General features: G+C 46.1%; 1 protein-coding gene across 1 annotated transcript in view; it reads right to left on the minus strand.

The window, feature by feature from the left end:
• acadm (acyl-CoA dehydrogenase medium chain) overlaps positions 1-17,841 on the minus strand; it is an 80,823-nt gene that overhangs the window by 7,245 nt on the left and 55,737 nt on the right. Inside the window, exons 9-11 of the mRNA XM_063064809.1 lie at positions 16,827-16,967; positions 10,383-10,478; positions 5,016-5,264 (exon numbers count right to left, since the gene is read on the minus strand). Of these exons, the coding sequence (XP_062920879.1) occupies positions 5,016-5,264; positions 10,383-10,478; positions 16,827-16,967 (486 nt within the window). The remainder of the gene's footprint in view (positions 1-5,015; positions 5,265-10,382; positions 10,479-16,826; positions 16,968-17,841) is intronic.

Consider the following 17,841-nt stretch of genomic DNA (forward strand, 5'->3'; position numbering starts at 1 on the left):
TGGCAGACAGTCTCTGAAGAGTATTGATAATGGCTGGGCTCACCCATCATGTGATGATGCTGCCCTGAAGGCGGCAATGGCAAACCACTTTCTTGGAAAATTTTGCCAAGAATAATAGTCATGAAAAGACCATGATCGCCTGTATCACAACACGGCACCTAACGAACGAATTGTGCGTGTATGTGCTAATGTACCATTGTAATTTATAGATTTTTATTATGTATTGTAACGTACTGCTGTTGCAAAACATTTCATAACATATTTAATAATAGACCTGATTCTAACTTTTTTACCCCCCGTGAGTACCTGCAGGAAAAAAAAAATCCAGGGTTGTATATGCCAAGATATACATAGCTTGATAATGAACTTATTTGAACTCTAAACTTCTCAAATGCCACAGTAATGTGTCTGAGAGATTTCTCATTCTCTGTCAGTGCTCATGACGTTCCTGCCTGTTTGTCTCCTGTGATGAAAGCCTTCAAGATCAATCACTGATGCGTTTCCCACAGTGACTTGTCACTGAAACACTGAGACTGTGTCCACTGAATGGTGATTCATCACACAACTAGCCAGTATGAAACAACTGAGCCCCAGGCGTTTTGTGGCGAGTGTACTTTTCTTCTGTTGGTTGAAAGGATATTTTACTTCTTATTGCACAGTCTTCAGTGTCCAAACACATTGTGTCCGATAGACACAGAGAATGCATATAGATATAGAGCACCAGAGTAAAGAAACAGGTCCTTCTGCCCATCTAGTCCATGCTGGGGCATAGGCCATGGAAGCCAACTTGCCAGAGCTTCCACTGGTGGTTCTGCAAGAAACAGGATGGAGTTGTTCGCCCTGTGCCCAACCCTCCTCCTCTCACAGCTGGGCCTGAGACCAACCATTCATTTAGTTTGTGCCAAACCGCTCTTCCGCCAAGACCCATCGACCAGCACCTGGATACCCCCCCAATATATGCGCCTATCCAAACTTCTCTGACATGTTCAAATCAAACCCACATCCTGCACTTCCACTGGCAACTCGTTCCACACTCTCATGTTCCCCTTAAACATTTCCCCTTTCACCCTTAACCCAAGATCTCTAGTTCTATTCTCACCAATTCTCAGTGGAAAAAAACCTGCTTGCATTTACCCTATCGATAACCCTCATAATTTTGTTTCCCTGTATCAAATCTCCTCTCAATCTTTTATGTTCTAGGGAATTAAAATCCTAACCTATTCAATTTTTCTCTATAACTCAGGTCATCAAGTCATGCCAGTAGCTTTATACAGTTCACCGGAACTTGTGTCATATGCACATTTCATTATTTCTGAATTTATTTGTGGAATTATTACTGTATGTTATGTGTGAGTTATATGTACTGTGTTGTGCACCTTGGTCCACCGGATGTTGTTTTGTTCGGTGGTATACATGTGTACGGTTGAAATGACAGTAAACTGAATTTGAACTTGAGTGAAGTTATCTATGATGGTTCAGGAGTCTGATGGTTGCAGGGTAACGACTGTCCCTGAATCCGGTAGTGTAGGAATCAAGATCCTGTAGGTGGTGTGGGACCTGCCCGATGGTGGATGGTGGGGTGGTGGGGGTCCTTGATGATGGATGCTGCTTTCCTGTGCTCAATGCTGGTAATGGCTTTGCCTGTGATGAACTATATCTATTTTTTGTCGACTTTTACATTCCTGGATTTTGGGGTTTCCATAGCAGGCCATGATGCAACCACTGTTCATCCAAGGAGGTTTGTCAAAGATCTTGGAAACACGCCAAAACTACACAATTGTCGAAGAAAGTAGAGATGCTATAGAAAGATCAATAAGGGTGACTGCACACACTTCAAACACTCTCTACCACTGTTACGTCAGGAGATGTGGTACCCAGTGTACACAGCACTGTCACGAAAACAAGAGAATTAACCTGACTTTCCCCAAACTCCAACATGGGACGTGCCCTCTTCTCATTATCAAGGAGGTGGTACAGGATTCTGAAGACACACACAATGTTTTAAGAACAACTTCTTCCTCTCCATCATTAGATTTCTGAACAGACAATTAACTCATCTGCACCACCTCACTAATTTTTACACTCATTTTTCATAAATATTTCATGTTGTAACTTAAAATAATTTTTTATGATTACAAGAGATTCTGCAGATGCCGGAAATCCAGAGAACACAAAATGCAGGAGCTCAGCTTGAAGAGTCTTGGGCATTCTCCATCAATGTTGCCTGTCTGTAAGACCATACGACATGGGAACAGAAGTAGGCCATTCGGTCAATTGAGTCTGCTCAGCCATTCCATCATGGCTGATTTATTATCCCTGTCAACCCCATTCTCCTGCCCTCTCCATGTAACTTTTAACACCCTGACAAATTTAGAACCCATCAACTTCCGGTTAAAATATACTCAATGACTTGGCCTCCACAGCTGTCTGTAGCAATGAATTGCACACATTCACCATCCTCTGGCTAAAGATCATCCTCATTTCTGTTCTAAAGTGAAGCCTCTCTATTCAGAGTCTGTGCACTCTGGTCCTACACTCACCCACCATAGGAAACATCCTCTCCACATGCACTCTATCTAGACCATTCAATATTTGATAGGTTTCAATGAGATACTCCCTTCTTTCTTCTAAACTCCAGTGAGTACAGGCTCAGAGATATCAAATGCTTCTCATATGCATTAACCCCATCATTCCTAGGATCACTCTGTGAACCTCCTCTGGACCCTCTCCAATGCCAGCATATGTTTTCATAGAAACATAGAAAACCTACAGCACAATACAGGCCCTACAGCCCACAAAGCTGTGCCGAACATGTCCTTACCTTAGAACGACCTAGGCTTATCCATAGTCCTCTATTTTTCTAAGCTCCATATACCTGTCCAGGAGTCTCTTAAAAGAGCCTATCGTTTCCACCTCCAAAAGCCCATCCCACGCACTCACTGCGTAAAAAAAACTTGCCCCTGACATCTCCTCTGTACCTACTCCCAAGCAGCTTAAAACTATGCCCTCATGTACTAGCCATTTCAGCCCTGGGAAAAAGCCTCTGACTATCCACACGATCAATGCCTCCCTATCTTGTACACCTCTGTCAGGTCACCTCTCACCCTCCAGAGAAAAGGCCAAGTTCACTCAACCTATTCTCATAAGGCATGCTCCCCAATCTAGCCAACATCTTTGTAAATCTCCTCTGCACCCTTTCTATGGTTTCCAGGTCCTTCCTGTAGTGAAGCGACCAGAACTGAGCACAGTAGTCCAAGTGGGGTCTGACCAGGGTCCTATATAGCTGCAACATTAATCTCAATCCCATGATCAATGAAGGCCAATACACCATATGCCTTCTTAACCACAGAGTCAACCTGTGCAGCAGCTTTGAGTGTCCTATGGACTCAGACCCCAAGATCCCTCTGATCCTTGCCATTAATGCTATATTCTTTAGTCTTGCCATTAATGCTATATTCTGCCATCATATTTGACCTACCAAAATGAACCACCTCACACCTATCTGGGTTGAACTCCATCTGCCACTTCTCAGCCCAGTTTTGCATCCTATCAATGTCCTGCTGTAACCTCTGACAGCCCTCCACACAATCCACAACACCCCCAACCTTTGTGTCATCAGCAAACTTACTAACCTATCCCTCCACTTCCTCATCCAGGTCATTTATAAAAATCACGAAGAGTAGGGGTCCCAGAACAGATCCCTGAGGCACACACTGGTCATCAGCCTCCATGCAGAATATGACCCGTCTACAACCACTCTCTGCCTTCTGTGGGCAAGCCAGTCCTCCAGAACCTCTCCCGTTCTCACTGACGATGCAAAGATGCCAGAGGCTCAGCAATCTGCTCCATCACCTCCCACAGTAGCCTGGGGTACATACCCTCCGGTCCCAGTGACCTATCCAACTTGATGTTTTCCAAAAACTCCAGCACATCCTCTTACTATCTACATGCTCAAGCTTTTCAGTCCACTGCAAGTCATCCCAACAATCACCAAGATCCTTTTCCATAGTGAATACTAAAGCAAAGTATTCATTAAGTACCTCTGCCATCTCCTCCGGTTCCGTACACACTTTTCCACTGTCAGACTTGATTGGTCCTATTCTCTCACGTCTTATCCTCTTGCTTTTCACATACTTGTAGAATGCTTTGGGGTTTTCCTCAATCCTGTCTGCCAAAGCCTTCTCATGGCCCCTTCTGGCTCTCCTACTTTCATTCTTAAGCTCCTTCCTGCTAGCCTTATCTTCTAGATCTCTATCATTACCTAGTTTTTTTTTGAAACTTTCAAAAGCTCTTCTTTTCTTCTTGACTAGATTTACAACAGCCTTTGTACACCACAGTTCCTTTACTCTACCATCCTTTCCTGTTTCACTGGAATATATCTACGCAGACCCCCACACAAATATCCCCTGAACACTTGCCACATTTCTTCCATACGTTTCCAATTTATGTTTCCAAGTTCCTGCCTGATAGCCTCATATTTCCCCTTAATCCAATTAAACATTTCCCTAACTTGTCTGTTCCTATCCCTCTCCAATGCTTTTCTTAGAGAAGAGGCCCAGAACTGCTCACAATACTCCATGTGTGGACTTATCAGTGCCTTATAAAGTATTACATCCTTGCTTTTACATTTTAGTCCTCTCCAAATGAACGCTAACATTGCATTTGCCTTCCTTACCACTGATTCAACCTGCAATTTAACCTTTAGGGAATGCTGCACGAGGACTTGCAAGTGCAGGAATTAAAATTACGTTACAAGTTGGTGACACAAGTTACTGGCTATTTTTGAACGTTTGCTTGCTATGTTGAATATTTTGCACCTTGGCCTCACACGAACGTTGTCCTGGTCAGCTGTATCAATGTGTGATGTGAACGATAGTTAAACGTGATTTGATTTGAGTTCAGTTCCTCTGCACCAGTTACACTAACCAAGAATCGGAACGTGAGCTTGGACATGCCGCTGATCGGTGTTGGACCCTGGCAGACAAACTGCCCCAGTGTGGAGTCGTCCCACTGACCTGATAGATCTTGGCGTCACGCATCAGCTTCTCCACTGGATAATCACTGTTGAAACCGTTGCCGCCAAAGACCTGGACAGCGTCACTGGCCACCTGATTCGCGATGTCGCCAGCGAAGGCCTTGGCAATGGAGGCGTAGTAGGTGTTCCTTCTGCCCTGGTCGACCTCCCAGGCAGCCCGCTGGTAAGCAAGGCGAGCTAGTTCCACTTTCATCGCCATCTCCGCCAACAGGAAGGAAACTGCTTGGTGCTGAGGGGAGGTGAGTGGCAAGAGGGGGACAAAGCGGGGCGGGGGCAGAAGGGGGAGAAGAGGGAGACAGAGGGTGAAAAGCAAGGTGTTACAGTAACAGTGGTTTGCATAATACTTTACAGTCTCTGATCAGGGTTCAATGTCTGTCTGTAAGGAGTCTCTGTGTTCTCCCTGTGTTTGTATGTTTCCTCTCACAGTCCAAAGATGCACATGTTCGAGTCAGTGAGTGGGGGTACGCTGTGATGTTGTGCTGGCACCAAAAGCATGGTGACACTTGCGGGCTGCCCCCAGCACATCCTCTGACTGTGTTGGTTGTTGACACAAACAACGCACTTCACTGTATGTTTCGATGTACATGGGTCTAATAAAGCCAATCTTTGTCTTTTAGTAGACTACAGCTTTAGCCCAACCACATCGTATCCGAGTATCACAAAGTCTACCGCACGGAAACAGGCCCCTCGATCCGTCAACTCCATGCTGATCATTAACCACATACATTATCCCCTTTCATTCTCTCCACATTCCTCTCAACTCCCCTGAGACTCCACCCCTCACCCACACACTGGGGACAATTCACAGTGACCAATTAACCCACCGACTCACACGTCTTTGGGATATGTAAGGAAACTAGAGTATCTGGGTTGTGGAGGGGGAACCACGTGGTCACAGTGAGAATGTGCAAGTTCTCTTGTTATGGAACATTCCGCCTTACTTTCACTGTTTGAACCCCAGTTGAAAATGGCAGACGAGTTGAACAGGTACTTTGGATCTGTCTTCACCAGGGAAGACACAAACAATCTCCCAGATGTAGCAGTGGCCGGAGGACCTATGGTAATGGATGAACTGAAGGAGATTCACATTAGGCAGAAAATGGTGTTGGATAGACTGATGGGACTGAAGGCTGATAAATCCCCAGGGCCTGATGGTCTGCACCCCAGGCTACTTAAGGAAGTGGCTCTAGAAATCATGGATACATTGGTAATTATTTTCCAATGTTCTATAGATTCAGGATCAGTTCCTGACGACTGGAGGGTAGCTAATGTTATCCCACTTTTTAAGAAAGGAGGGAGAGAGAAAACAGGAAATTATAGACCAGTTAGCCTGACATCAGTGGTGGGGAAGATGCTGGAGTCAATTATAAAGGATGAAATAGTGCCACATTTGGATAGCAGTAACAGGATTGGTCCGAGTCAGCATGGATTTACGAAGGGGAAATCATGCTTGACTAATCTTCTGGAATTTTTTGAGGATGTAACGATGAAAATGGACAAGGGAGAGCCAGTGGATGTAGTGTACCTGGACTTTCAGAAAGCCTTTGATAAGGTCCCACAAGGGAGATTAGTGGGCAAAATTAGAGTACATGGTATTGGGGTAGGGTACTGATGTGGATAGAAAATGGTTGGCAGACAGGAAACAAAGAGTAGCCATTAATGGGTCCTTTTCAGAATGGCAGGCAGTGACTAGTGGGGTACCACAAGGCTCAGTGCTGGGACCGCAGCTATTTGCAATATACCTTAATGATTAGATGAAGGGATTAAAAGTAACATTAGCAAATTTGCAGATGACACAAAGCTGGATGACAGTGTGAAATGTGCAGAGGATGTTATGAGAATGCAGGGTGACTTGGACAGGTTGGGTGAGTGGGCAGATGCAGTTTAATGTGGATAAATTTACCCACTTTGGTGGCAAGAACAGGAAGGCAGATTACTATCTGAATGGTGTCAAGTTAGGAAAAGGGGAAGTACAACGAGATCTAGGTGTTCTTGTACATCAGTCACTGAAAGCAAGCATGCAGGTACAGCAGGCAGTGAAGAAAGCTAATGACATGTTGGCCTTCATAACAAGGGGAGTTGAGTATAGGAGCAAAGAGGTCCTTCTGCAGTTGTACAGGGCCCTGGTGAGACAACACCTGGAATATTGTGTACAGTTTTGGTCTCCAAATTTGAGGAAGGACATTCTTGCTATTGAGGAAGTGCAGCAGAGGTTCAAGCGGTTAATTCCCAGGATGGTGGGACTGTCATATGTTGAAAGATTGGAGCGACTGGGCTTGTATACACTGGAATTTAGAAGGATGAGAGGGGATCTGATTGAAACACAAGATTATTAAGGGATTGGACACGCTAGAGGCAGGAAACATGTTCCTGATGTTGGGGGAGTCCAGAACCAGAGGCCACAGTTTAAGAATAAGGGGTAGGCCATTTAGAATGGAATTGAGGAAAAACTTTTTCACCCAGAGTTGGGGATCTGTGGAATGCTCTGCCTCAGAAGGCAGTGGAGGCCAATTCTCTGGATGCTTTCAAGAAAGAGTCAGATAGAGCTCTTAATGATAGCAGAGTCAAGGGATATGGGGAGAAGGCAGGGACGGGGTACTGATTGTGGATGATCAGCCATGATCACAGCGAATGGCAGTGCTGGCTTGAAGGGCCGAATGGCCTACTCCTGCACCTAATGTCTATTGTCCATTGAAAATCTCCCTTTCACATGTCCAAGTCTGAGAATGCTGAATTCTGCACTCTGCCCCAGTCACTGTTTTTTCCCTTGCCTTGCTCGGGTCGTCAACGTTCAATTGCGCAGTCCCAGTTTCCAATCCCCACCCCCCACCCTGTCACATGTTAAATTAGACTGTTTGTTATTTTCTTTGCAGGGAAAAAATAATTACCTGCTTGTATTTTTTGTAACTAATTGTATACATGCAACTGTTTAGAAACAAGAGAAAATCTGCAGATGCTGGAAATCCAAGCAACACACACAAAATGCTGGAGAAACTCACCAAGCCAGGCAGCATCTATAGAGAAAAAAATGCAGTCTATGTTTTTGGGCTGAGACCGTTTGGCAGGAGTCCTCCAGCAGTCAGGCCAGTGATGTTGTGGGGATGGTACTGGACTCTCTGACGGTGGTATCTGAAAAGAGGATGCTGTCCAAGTTGCATGCCATCTTGGACAATGTCTCCCATCCACTACATAATGTACTGGGTGGGCACAGGAGTACATTCAGCCAGAGACTCATTCCACCGAGATGCAGCACAGAGCGTCATAGGAAGTCAATCCTGCCTGTGGCCATCAAACTTTACAACTCCTCCCTGGAGGGTCAGACACCCTGAGCCAATAGGCTGGTCCTGGACTTATCTCCTGGCATAATTTACATATTACTATTTAACTATTTATGGTTTTATTACTATTTATTATTTATGGTGCAACTGTAACGAAAACCAGTTTCTCCCGGGATCAATAAAGTATGACTATGACTATTTTGTGTGCAACTGTTTAGTATGTTACGTCGTGGTCACAGTATGCAAATGCAGTTGGAAATACGCACTGAACAGTTGTTCAGGGCTTCCCCTAGTGCAGGGGTTCCCAACCTTTTTTGCACTGCGGACCAGTTAATTATTGACAATATTCTTGCGGACCGGCTGACCACAGGGGAGGGGGGTAGGGTTGCCAACGGACGAGTAGCAGTCAAATACGTTGTGTTTACGCCGAGAAAGACAATGACCATGAAGCCTTGTGCGGGCACCAGTGCACATGCGTGACTTGCGCATGCGTGTACGTGCCGATTTTTTTATACAAATCGTTTTTGGCGATTCTGTTCGGGGGGGTGGGGTGTTAATCACGACCAGAATATAGGTGATAAGTGGCTAATACACTCACTTTAGTTTCTAAAAGGGTTTATCTAATGAATTTAATATTAAACACACTGCGCATATTTTCCCCGCATGAATATAGTGATAAGTCAATTATCAGGGAAGGACAGGGGAGCTTGAAGTGTTGAACAAACTTCCAGTAGAAGTGGTAGAGGCAGGTTCGATATTATTATTTAAAGAAAAATTGGATAGGTATATGGACAGGAAAGGAATGGAGGGTTATGGGCTGAGTGCAGGTCGGTGGGACCAGGTGAGAGTAACGTTCGGCACGGATTAGAAGGGCCGAGATGGCCTGTTTCCCTGCTGTAATTGTTATATGGTTGTATAAGTCACTTATAAGTCAATAGCATCATAACATTTTAAGTAACGTTCGGATATTAAACACACAGCACATATTTTCCCCGTATGAACATATAAAATCATTGCAACACACCAATATCACTGAATCAATGGGAGCCCTGGGCTTGTTTCCCTGCAACGAGACTGTCCCATCGAGGGGCGATGGGAAAGAGCAATACTCGAAGGGGTTCCTGATGTCCAGTCTATTCCGCAGTTTAGTTTTCGTTGCATTCATTGCAGAGATATGTTGGAAATGGAAACAAAGTTTTCGGTGCTTTCGTAGCTATCTCAGGATATTCAGCCTTGACTTTGATCCAGAATGCCGGCAGAGATGTTATGTCAAACATACTTTTCAGCCCGCCGTCATTTGCAAGCTCGAGGAGTTGATCTCCTTCCCATGCTGACATGGATGACGCGTGCGTAATGACCTCACGTGCGTTCAAGCTCAACAGTGGGCATGATAGGGAATGAGGAAAGGTGCAGCTGACTCCTATTGCCAAATCATATCGTTTCCTCGCGGCCCGGTAAAACAAGCTTTGTGGCGAGGTACCGGTCCGCGGTCCGGTGGTTGGGGACCACTGCCCTAGTGGTCACAGTCTGTATATGCAGTTGTTTGGTGTGTCCCCTAGTGGTGACAGTACGTAAATGCAGTTGTTCAGTGTGTCCCCCAGTGGTTAGCTCTTTGTAACATTCTGGAAAGCTCTAGAAAATTCTCTGGTGCTGCATTTGAGCAAAGACTATCTGATGCTCAAAACAATGTCAGAGAGGCAGTAATGGGAGACAAAGAAACAACAGACGAAATGTGTAAGTTTTATGTGTCAGTTTTCACTGTGGAAGACACCAATGGTATGCCAGTAAATCAAGAGCAGCAGGGGGCAAAAGTGAGTGCAGTTGCTATTACCAAAGAGAAGGTGCTTGGGAAGTTGAAAGGTCCGTAGGTAGATACGTCAACTGGACCCGTTGGACTACAACACAGGGTTCTGAAGAGATTGTGGAGGCATCAGTACTGATCTTCCAAGAATCACTAGATCTGACATGATTCCAGAAGAATGGAAAACTGAAAATGTCACAGGTAGTGACAGTCACATAACAGGGTGGAAGTGTGACTCCGAAGCCAGCAACGTTATTTGTGCACTTACCTCTACCAGCAACTTTCCAAACGTTCTTCTTTCCAATGCGTATTTGGTCGCTTCATCCACAGCTCTCTGACCTAAGCCCACAGCTCCCGCAGCAACCTGCAATCCGAATAGAATACATTCAAATGTATCTACCGTCGGAGATGAACTCCGATTGGAGCACGTTCAAACCTATCTACCGCCGGGGATGGAACCGGATTGGAGCACGTTCAAACCTATCTACCGCCGGGGATGGAACCGGATTGGAGCACGTTCAAACCTATCTACCGCCGGGGATGGAACCGGATTGGAGCACGTTCAAACCTATCTACCGCCGGGGATGGAACCGGATTGGAGCACGTTCAAACCTATCTACCGCCGGGGATGGAACCGGATTGGAGCACGTTCAAACCTATCTACCGCCGGGGATGGAACCGGATTGGAGCACGTTCAAACCTATCTACCGCCGGGGATGGAACCGGATTGGAGCACGTTCAAACCTATCTACCGCCGGGGATGGAACCGGATTGGAGCACGTTCAAACCTATCTACAGCCGGGGATGGAACCGGATTGGAGCACGTTCAAACCTATCTACCGCCGGGGATGGAACCGGATTGGAGCACGTTCAAACCTATCTACCGCCGGGGATGGAACCGGATTGGAGCACGTTCAAACCTATCTACCGCCGGGGATGGAACCGGATTGGAGCACGTTCAAACCTATCTACCGCCGGGGCTGGAACCGGATTGGAGCACATTCAAACCTATCTACCGCCGGGGCTGGAATCCGATTGGAGCACGCTCAAACGTATCTACCGCCGGGGATGGAATCCGATTGAAACACGCTCAAACGTATCTACCGCCGGGGATGGAATCCGATTGGAACACTTTCAAACGTATCTACCGCCGGGGATGGAATCCGATTGGAACACGTTCAAACGTATCTACCGCCGGGGATGGAACCGGATTGGAGCACGTTCAAACCTATCTACCGCCGGGGATGGAACCGGATTGGAGCACGTTCAAACCTATCTACCGCCGGGGATGGAACCGGATTGGAGCACGTTCAAACCTATCTACCGCCGGGGATGGAACCGGATTGGAGCACGCTCAAACGTATCTACCGCCGGGGATGGAACCGGATTGGAGCACGTTCAAACGTATCTACCGCCGGGGATGGAATCCGATTGGAGCACGCTCAAACGTATCTACCGCCAGGGATGGAATCCGATTGGAACACGCTCAAACGTATCTACCGCCGGGGATGGAATCCGATTGGAACACGCTCAAACGTATCTACCGCCGGGGATGGAATCCGATTGGAACACGCTCAAACGTATCTACCGCCGGGGATAGAATCCGATTGGAACACGCTCAAACGTATCTACCGCCGGGGATGGAATCCGATTGGAACACGTTCAAACGTATCTACCGTCAGGGATGGAATCGGATTGGAACACGTTCAAACGTATCTACTGTCAGGGATGGAATCTGATTGGAACACGTTCAAATGTATCTACTGTCGGGGATGGAATCCGATTGGAACACGCTCAAACATATCTACCGCCGGGGATGGAATCGGATTGGAACACGTTCAAACGTATCTACCGTCAGGGATGGAATCGGATTGGAACACGTTCAAACGTATCTACTGTCAGGGATGGAATCTGATTGGAACACGTTCAAATGTATCTACTGTCGGGGATGGAATCCGATTGGAACACGTTCAAACGTATCTACCGTCGGGGATGGAATCCGATTGGAACACTTTCAAACGTATCTACCGTTGGGGATGGAATCCGATTGGAACACGTTCAAACGTATCTACCATCAGGGATGGAATCGGATTGGAACACGTTCAAACGTATCTACCGTCAGGGATGGAATCAGATTGGAACACGTTCAAACGTATCTACTGTCAGGGATGGAATCTGATTGGAACACGTTCAAATGTATCTACTGTCAGGGATGGACTCCGATTGGAACACGTTGAAGTGTATCGTCAGGATTGCCTGCCACCCAGGCCATTCTCTTCATCCTCTACCTTCTTGAAGATACAGGAGTTCAAGAGCCCAGATAACCAAACTCAAGAATAGCATCCCTCACCACCTCCTCCTCACTCTGCTGTCAGACTCTTGAACCACTCACCTCTCCTTCCCGGTGCGGCTGCTACATTATCTGACTTTTAACTTTACCTCCTTCTCTCACTCACTGGCACACTAGTATTTCTGTGTGTACTATCTCAGAGTGCACTGCGGTCTCTGCACACTTCAGATGTTGTGTGTCCTTCACTGTGAAACACCCTGGTTTCCTAAGCTGCACAAGTCTAGTGAAAATGCTCACAGTCCTGTGAGATTGAGCCTGCTCTCCCTCCCCAGACCCTGATCTGTGTGGATGCTGTGTAATTCGCTACCCTGTTACAAATGACTTGACTTTGTTGCCAAGTTTGCAGATGATACAAAGACCGGTGGAGGGGCAGGTAGTGTTGAGGAAACAGATAGGCTGCAGAAGTACCTACACAGATAGGAGAATGGGCAAGAGAGTGGCAAATGAAATACAATGTTGGAAAATGCCTGGTCATGCACTTTGGTAGTAGAAATAAGTATGTAGACTATTTTCTAAATGTGGAGAAAATTCAAAAATCTGAGATGCAAAAGGACTTGGGATTCTTTATGCAGGACATCCTAAGGTTAACCTGCAGACTGAGTTGATGGTGAGGAAGGCAAATGCAATATTAGCATTCATTTTAAGAGATCTTATGGTTTAAATTAGTGCCATGAAATAACAGACGGCACGCTGCTTACGACTAAAGGAATTATATTTCTGAATCTTAACTGAGTGGCTAGTAAAAACAAAATAGGCCCATTCTAATTAAACAGGCAAAAATGCACAAGTTGGAGGTCATCTTGAACTTCTCTGTCACTCACACACTGGGCCCTCGGTCTGCGTGAACACCCACACCACCTTCCCAACGTCGCTCACAATCCACTTCCAACAAACGGGTCTCCCACCGGATCGTACGCTACGACCGGTTCTCCCCAGTGTCTTCTCTCTTCATCCCCCGCTAAACAAAAGCCCAAGACCAACCTTACTGTGCCTCACCCAGAAAACCTCCTCCTAACTGGATGGCCCACACTCCACATCATCCCTCATCTTCAACAATAACCCAAACAGGCTGAAAGCAGAACAGACTGCTCTTACAGAACTGCCAAAATGAAATCCCTACAGAACAGTAAAAAATATGAACCAGGGCATTACAACTGTATTTATCATTACCTAGCATACTGTTTCCTCTGTGATTCTCACACAAGCAAGTAATTTCACTGTGCCCAAGGGAGATGTGATCATGAACTCTTCTCCAACAACACAGTCGTGTCTGGCTGCGCCTGAGTTTGGGGGGTGGGGTGGGGGAGTTGGCATTGCATGGCATGGGATAGCGCCAAGGGAGTGCCATGTCATTGGTTTATTGAATCTGAATCAGGTTTAATATCACTGACATATGGCATGAAATTCGTTGTTTTGAGGCAGCAATACAGTGCAATACATAATAAAAGCTACAAATTACAATATACACACAGTACATACATGTGTTATATTTATTCTGTATTGTTACCGTTTTAAAATATAAAACAAGAACAAAAATAAATTGTAGATATACGTACATATATATATATATATATATATACACACACACACTTATTATAAATTATAGTACTATAAATATAAAATTAAATAAGTTGTGCAAAAAGAGAGCAAAAGAAAAAAGTAAACAAAATACTCTGCAGATGCTGGGGTCAAAGCAACACTCACAACACGCTGGAGGAACTCAGCAGGTCGGGCAGCATCCGTGGAAAAGATTGGTTGACGTTTCGGGCCAGAATCCTTTGTCAGGACTGTAGGGGGAAGGGGCAGAGGCCCTATAAAGAAGGTGGGGGGAGGGTGGGACGGAGAAGGCTGGTAGGTTCCAGGTGAAAAACCAGTGAGGGGAAAGATAAAGGGGTGGGGGAGGTGATAGGCAGGAAAGGTGAAGAAGGAGTAGGGGAAAACACAATGGGTAGTAGAAGGAGGCGGAACCATGAGGGAGGTGATAGGCAGCTAGGGGAGGGGGCAGAGTGACATAGGGATAGAGGAAGGGAATGGGAGGGAATTACCGGAAGTTGGAGAATTCTATGTTCGTACCAAGGGGCTAGAGACTACCTAGACAGTATATGAAAAAAGTAAGGTTGATTGTCCATTCAGAAATGTGATGGTGGAGGGGAAGAAGCTGTTATGGAATCACTGAGTGTGGATCTTCAGGCTCCTGTACCTCCTCCCTGATGGGAGCCATGAGAAGAGGGAATGTCTTTGCTGATGGATGCCGGATATTGGAATTGGGATACAAATCTAATCATTACACACTGCATTAAGGTAGAACGAGGTGAAACAACAGAAAGCAGAATAAAGTGTTACAGTTACAGAGAAAGTGCAGTGCAGATAGACAATAAGGTACAAGGTCATAAACAGGTACTGTAGATTGAGGGGACAGGAGTTCATTTTATGGTACTAGGGGACCATTCAAGAGTCTGATCAGAGTGATAAGATCTGTCTTTAAGCCTGGTGGAACATACTTTCAAGCTTTTATGTCTTCTGTCCGATGGGAGAGGGGAGAACTGAGCTGTTGAACACTTCCAGTGAAATTATATTTTCACATTTCCAGCATAGAACATTTCTGCACGTTACAGGCCTTCCGGTCCACCATACGCTGGCCTTTTAGCTTACTCCAAGATCAATCTAACCCTTCCCTCCCATTACTCTGTCATCCATGTGCCTACCTAAGAGTGGCTTCAACGCCCCTCTACCACCAGCCCTGTGGCGCGTTGCCAAGTGGTTAGGGCGTTGGACTAGCGATATGAAGGTCGTGGGTTCGAGCCTTGGCCGAGGCAGCGTGTGTGTCCTTCAGCAATGCACTTAACCACACAATGCTCCAGTCTACCCAGCCGAGAAAGGGTACCGGCAAAAATGCTGGGGGTTAACCTCGTGTTAGACCGGCGTCCTATCCGGGGTGGGGGGGGGGGGGGAGTCTCGTACTCTCAGTCGCTTCGCACCACGGAAACCTGCATAAGCACTGGTCTGACGGGCCACAAAGCTCGTGACATACTTTAAAACCACCTGGCAGCACATTCCACCTACCACTGTGTAAAACTCCTACCTCTGACATCCCCCCTATACTTTCCTCCAACCACCTTGAAATTATGTCTCCCTATGTTAACATTTCCATCGCGAGAAAAAGTCTCTGGCTATCCACTTGATTAATAACTCTTAGCTTGTATATCTCTTTCAAATCATCTCTCATCCTCCTTTGCTCCAAAGAGCCATTCTAATTCAAGTTCAAGCAGGCTGTGAAGAAAGCAAATGGCATGGGAATTGAGTATAGGAGCAAAGAGGTCCTTCTGCAGTTGTACAGGGCCCTGGTGAGACCACACCTGGAGTACTGTGTGCAGTTTTGGTCTCCAAATTTCAGGAAGGACATTCTTGCTATTGAGGGAATGCAGCGTAGGTTCACAAGGTTAATTCCCGGGATGGCAGGACTGTCATATGTTGAAAGATTGGAGCGACTGGGCTTGTATACTCCGGAATTTAGAAGGCTGAGAGGGGATCTTATTGAAACATATAAGATTATTAAGGGATTGGACACGCTGGAGGCAGGAAGCATGATCCCGCTGATGGGTGAGTCCAGAACCAGGGGCCACAGTTTAAGAATAAGGGATAGGCCATTTAGAACGGAGTTGAGGAAAAACTTTTTCACCCAGAGAGTGGTGGATATATGGAATGCTCTGCCCCAGAAGGCTGTGGAGGCCAAGTCTCTGGATGCTTTCAAGAAAGAGATGGATAGAGCTCTTAAAGATAGCGGAATCAAAGGTTATGGGAATAAGGCAGGAATTGGATACTGATTGTGGATGATCAGCCATGATCACAGTGAATGGCGGTGCTGGCTCGAAGGGCCGAATAGCCTATTCCTGCACCTATTGTCTATAAGTTCCTTCGTCCCTAGCTCAATCAACGTACTGTTGAAACACGTGCTCTCTAATCCAGGCAACAAGTGTGGCGACACATGTGGGCTTCCCCCAGCGCTTCCTCAGATTGTGCTGCTTGTTAACAAAGACGCAATTCACAACATGCCTTGACATATATGTGACAAATGAAACTCATCCTCATACCTGCAGCACACATAAAAGTTGCTGGTGAACACAGCAGGCCAGGCAGCGTCTATTGGAAGAGGTACAGTCGATGTTTCGGGACTAACTGACGAAGGGTCTCGGCCTGAAACGTCGACTGTCCCTCTTCCAACAGACGCTGCCTGGCCTGCTGCATTCACCAGCAACTTTTATGTGTGTTGCTTGAAATTCCAGCATCTGCAGATTTCCTCGTGTTTGCGTTCACACCTGCAGTGTTGGACTGGAAATGAAAGTCTGTAACTAAGTCACTCACCGGTGGTCTGGTTTTATCAAAAGCTCCCATGGCAATTTTAAAGCCAGCTCCTTCTCCAATGAGAACGTTCTCCAAGGGCACACGGACATCTTCAAATACAATACCCCTGGTATCCGAGCATCGTTGACCCATATTCATCTCCTAGGGCAGGAACACGAGAAGTGATGAAGCAGCAACAATTCATGCCACTGTGCTCTGTAATCAGACCTCAATGCAGACTTTCATGTCACTGATTGGACTGATTTAGTCAGTGCCATTCTAGTTCAAGTTCATTTGTCATTCAACCATACACATGAATAGAGCCAAACGAAACCTTGTTCCTGCGGGGCCAAGATACAAAACACAGTACCAACAGTCACACACAACACAATTATGAAAGCAGAAAAACACAGTTACAAACAAAAATCAAAGAAGTGAAACTTACAGCCCAAGTCCCCGAGTGCCATGGCCTGTAGCCTGATGGTGCATAGATATTCTCCTGGAGCCACACTGCAGCAAGAGCAAACCTGCAACAGTTCTTCACTTTGCACTAGTGCAGCTGCAGATGAATGCAATTCCCCACGCCTCCCACCGAGCGAACACTGGAGAGCAGCAATGACTGGAGTGCAGCTCTAGTCTTAGACTCTCCCACCATTGGAGAGGAAAGATTTAAAAGGGACATCAGAGGCAACACCTTCCACGCAGAGAGTGGTTCCAGCAGGTATCATCATGATTATACCTGCTGTAATGGTACACGGGTAGGAAAGCTTCAGAGGGATATGGGCCATGGTCAGCTTAGATGGGCATTTTCATTGGCTAATGATCATAGTCAGCCTACTCATCCATGCCAATCAGGAAAGGAGGTAGGTTCTGCTATTCAAAAATATTAAATATCTTGTAGGGAATAGGTGGAGGAAGAACATCTCTTCTGTTGTGAGACCCAAGAGTGACACCAGAGGTGTCAGGCTGAACTTGGTGTGTAACATTTCTTCAGCTACGGTTTGTTTTAGTATCCATCCTTTACACCACTGGACAT

Source organism: Mobula hypostoma, chromosome 12 (genome assembly GCF_963921235.1).
Source record: "Mobula hypostoma chromosome 12, sMobHyp1.1, whole genome shotgun sequence".
In the NCBI taxonomy this organism is placed as follows: domain Eukaryota; kingdom Metazoa; phylum Chordata; class Chondrichthyes; order Myliobatiformes; family Myliobatidae; genus Mobula; species Mobula hypostoma.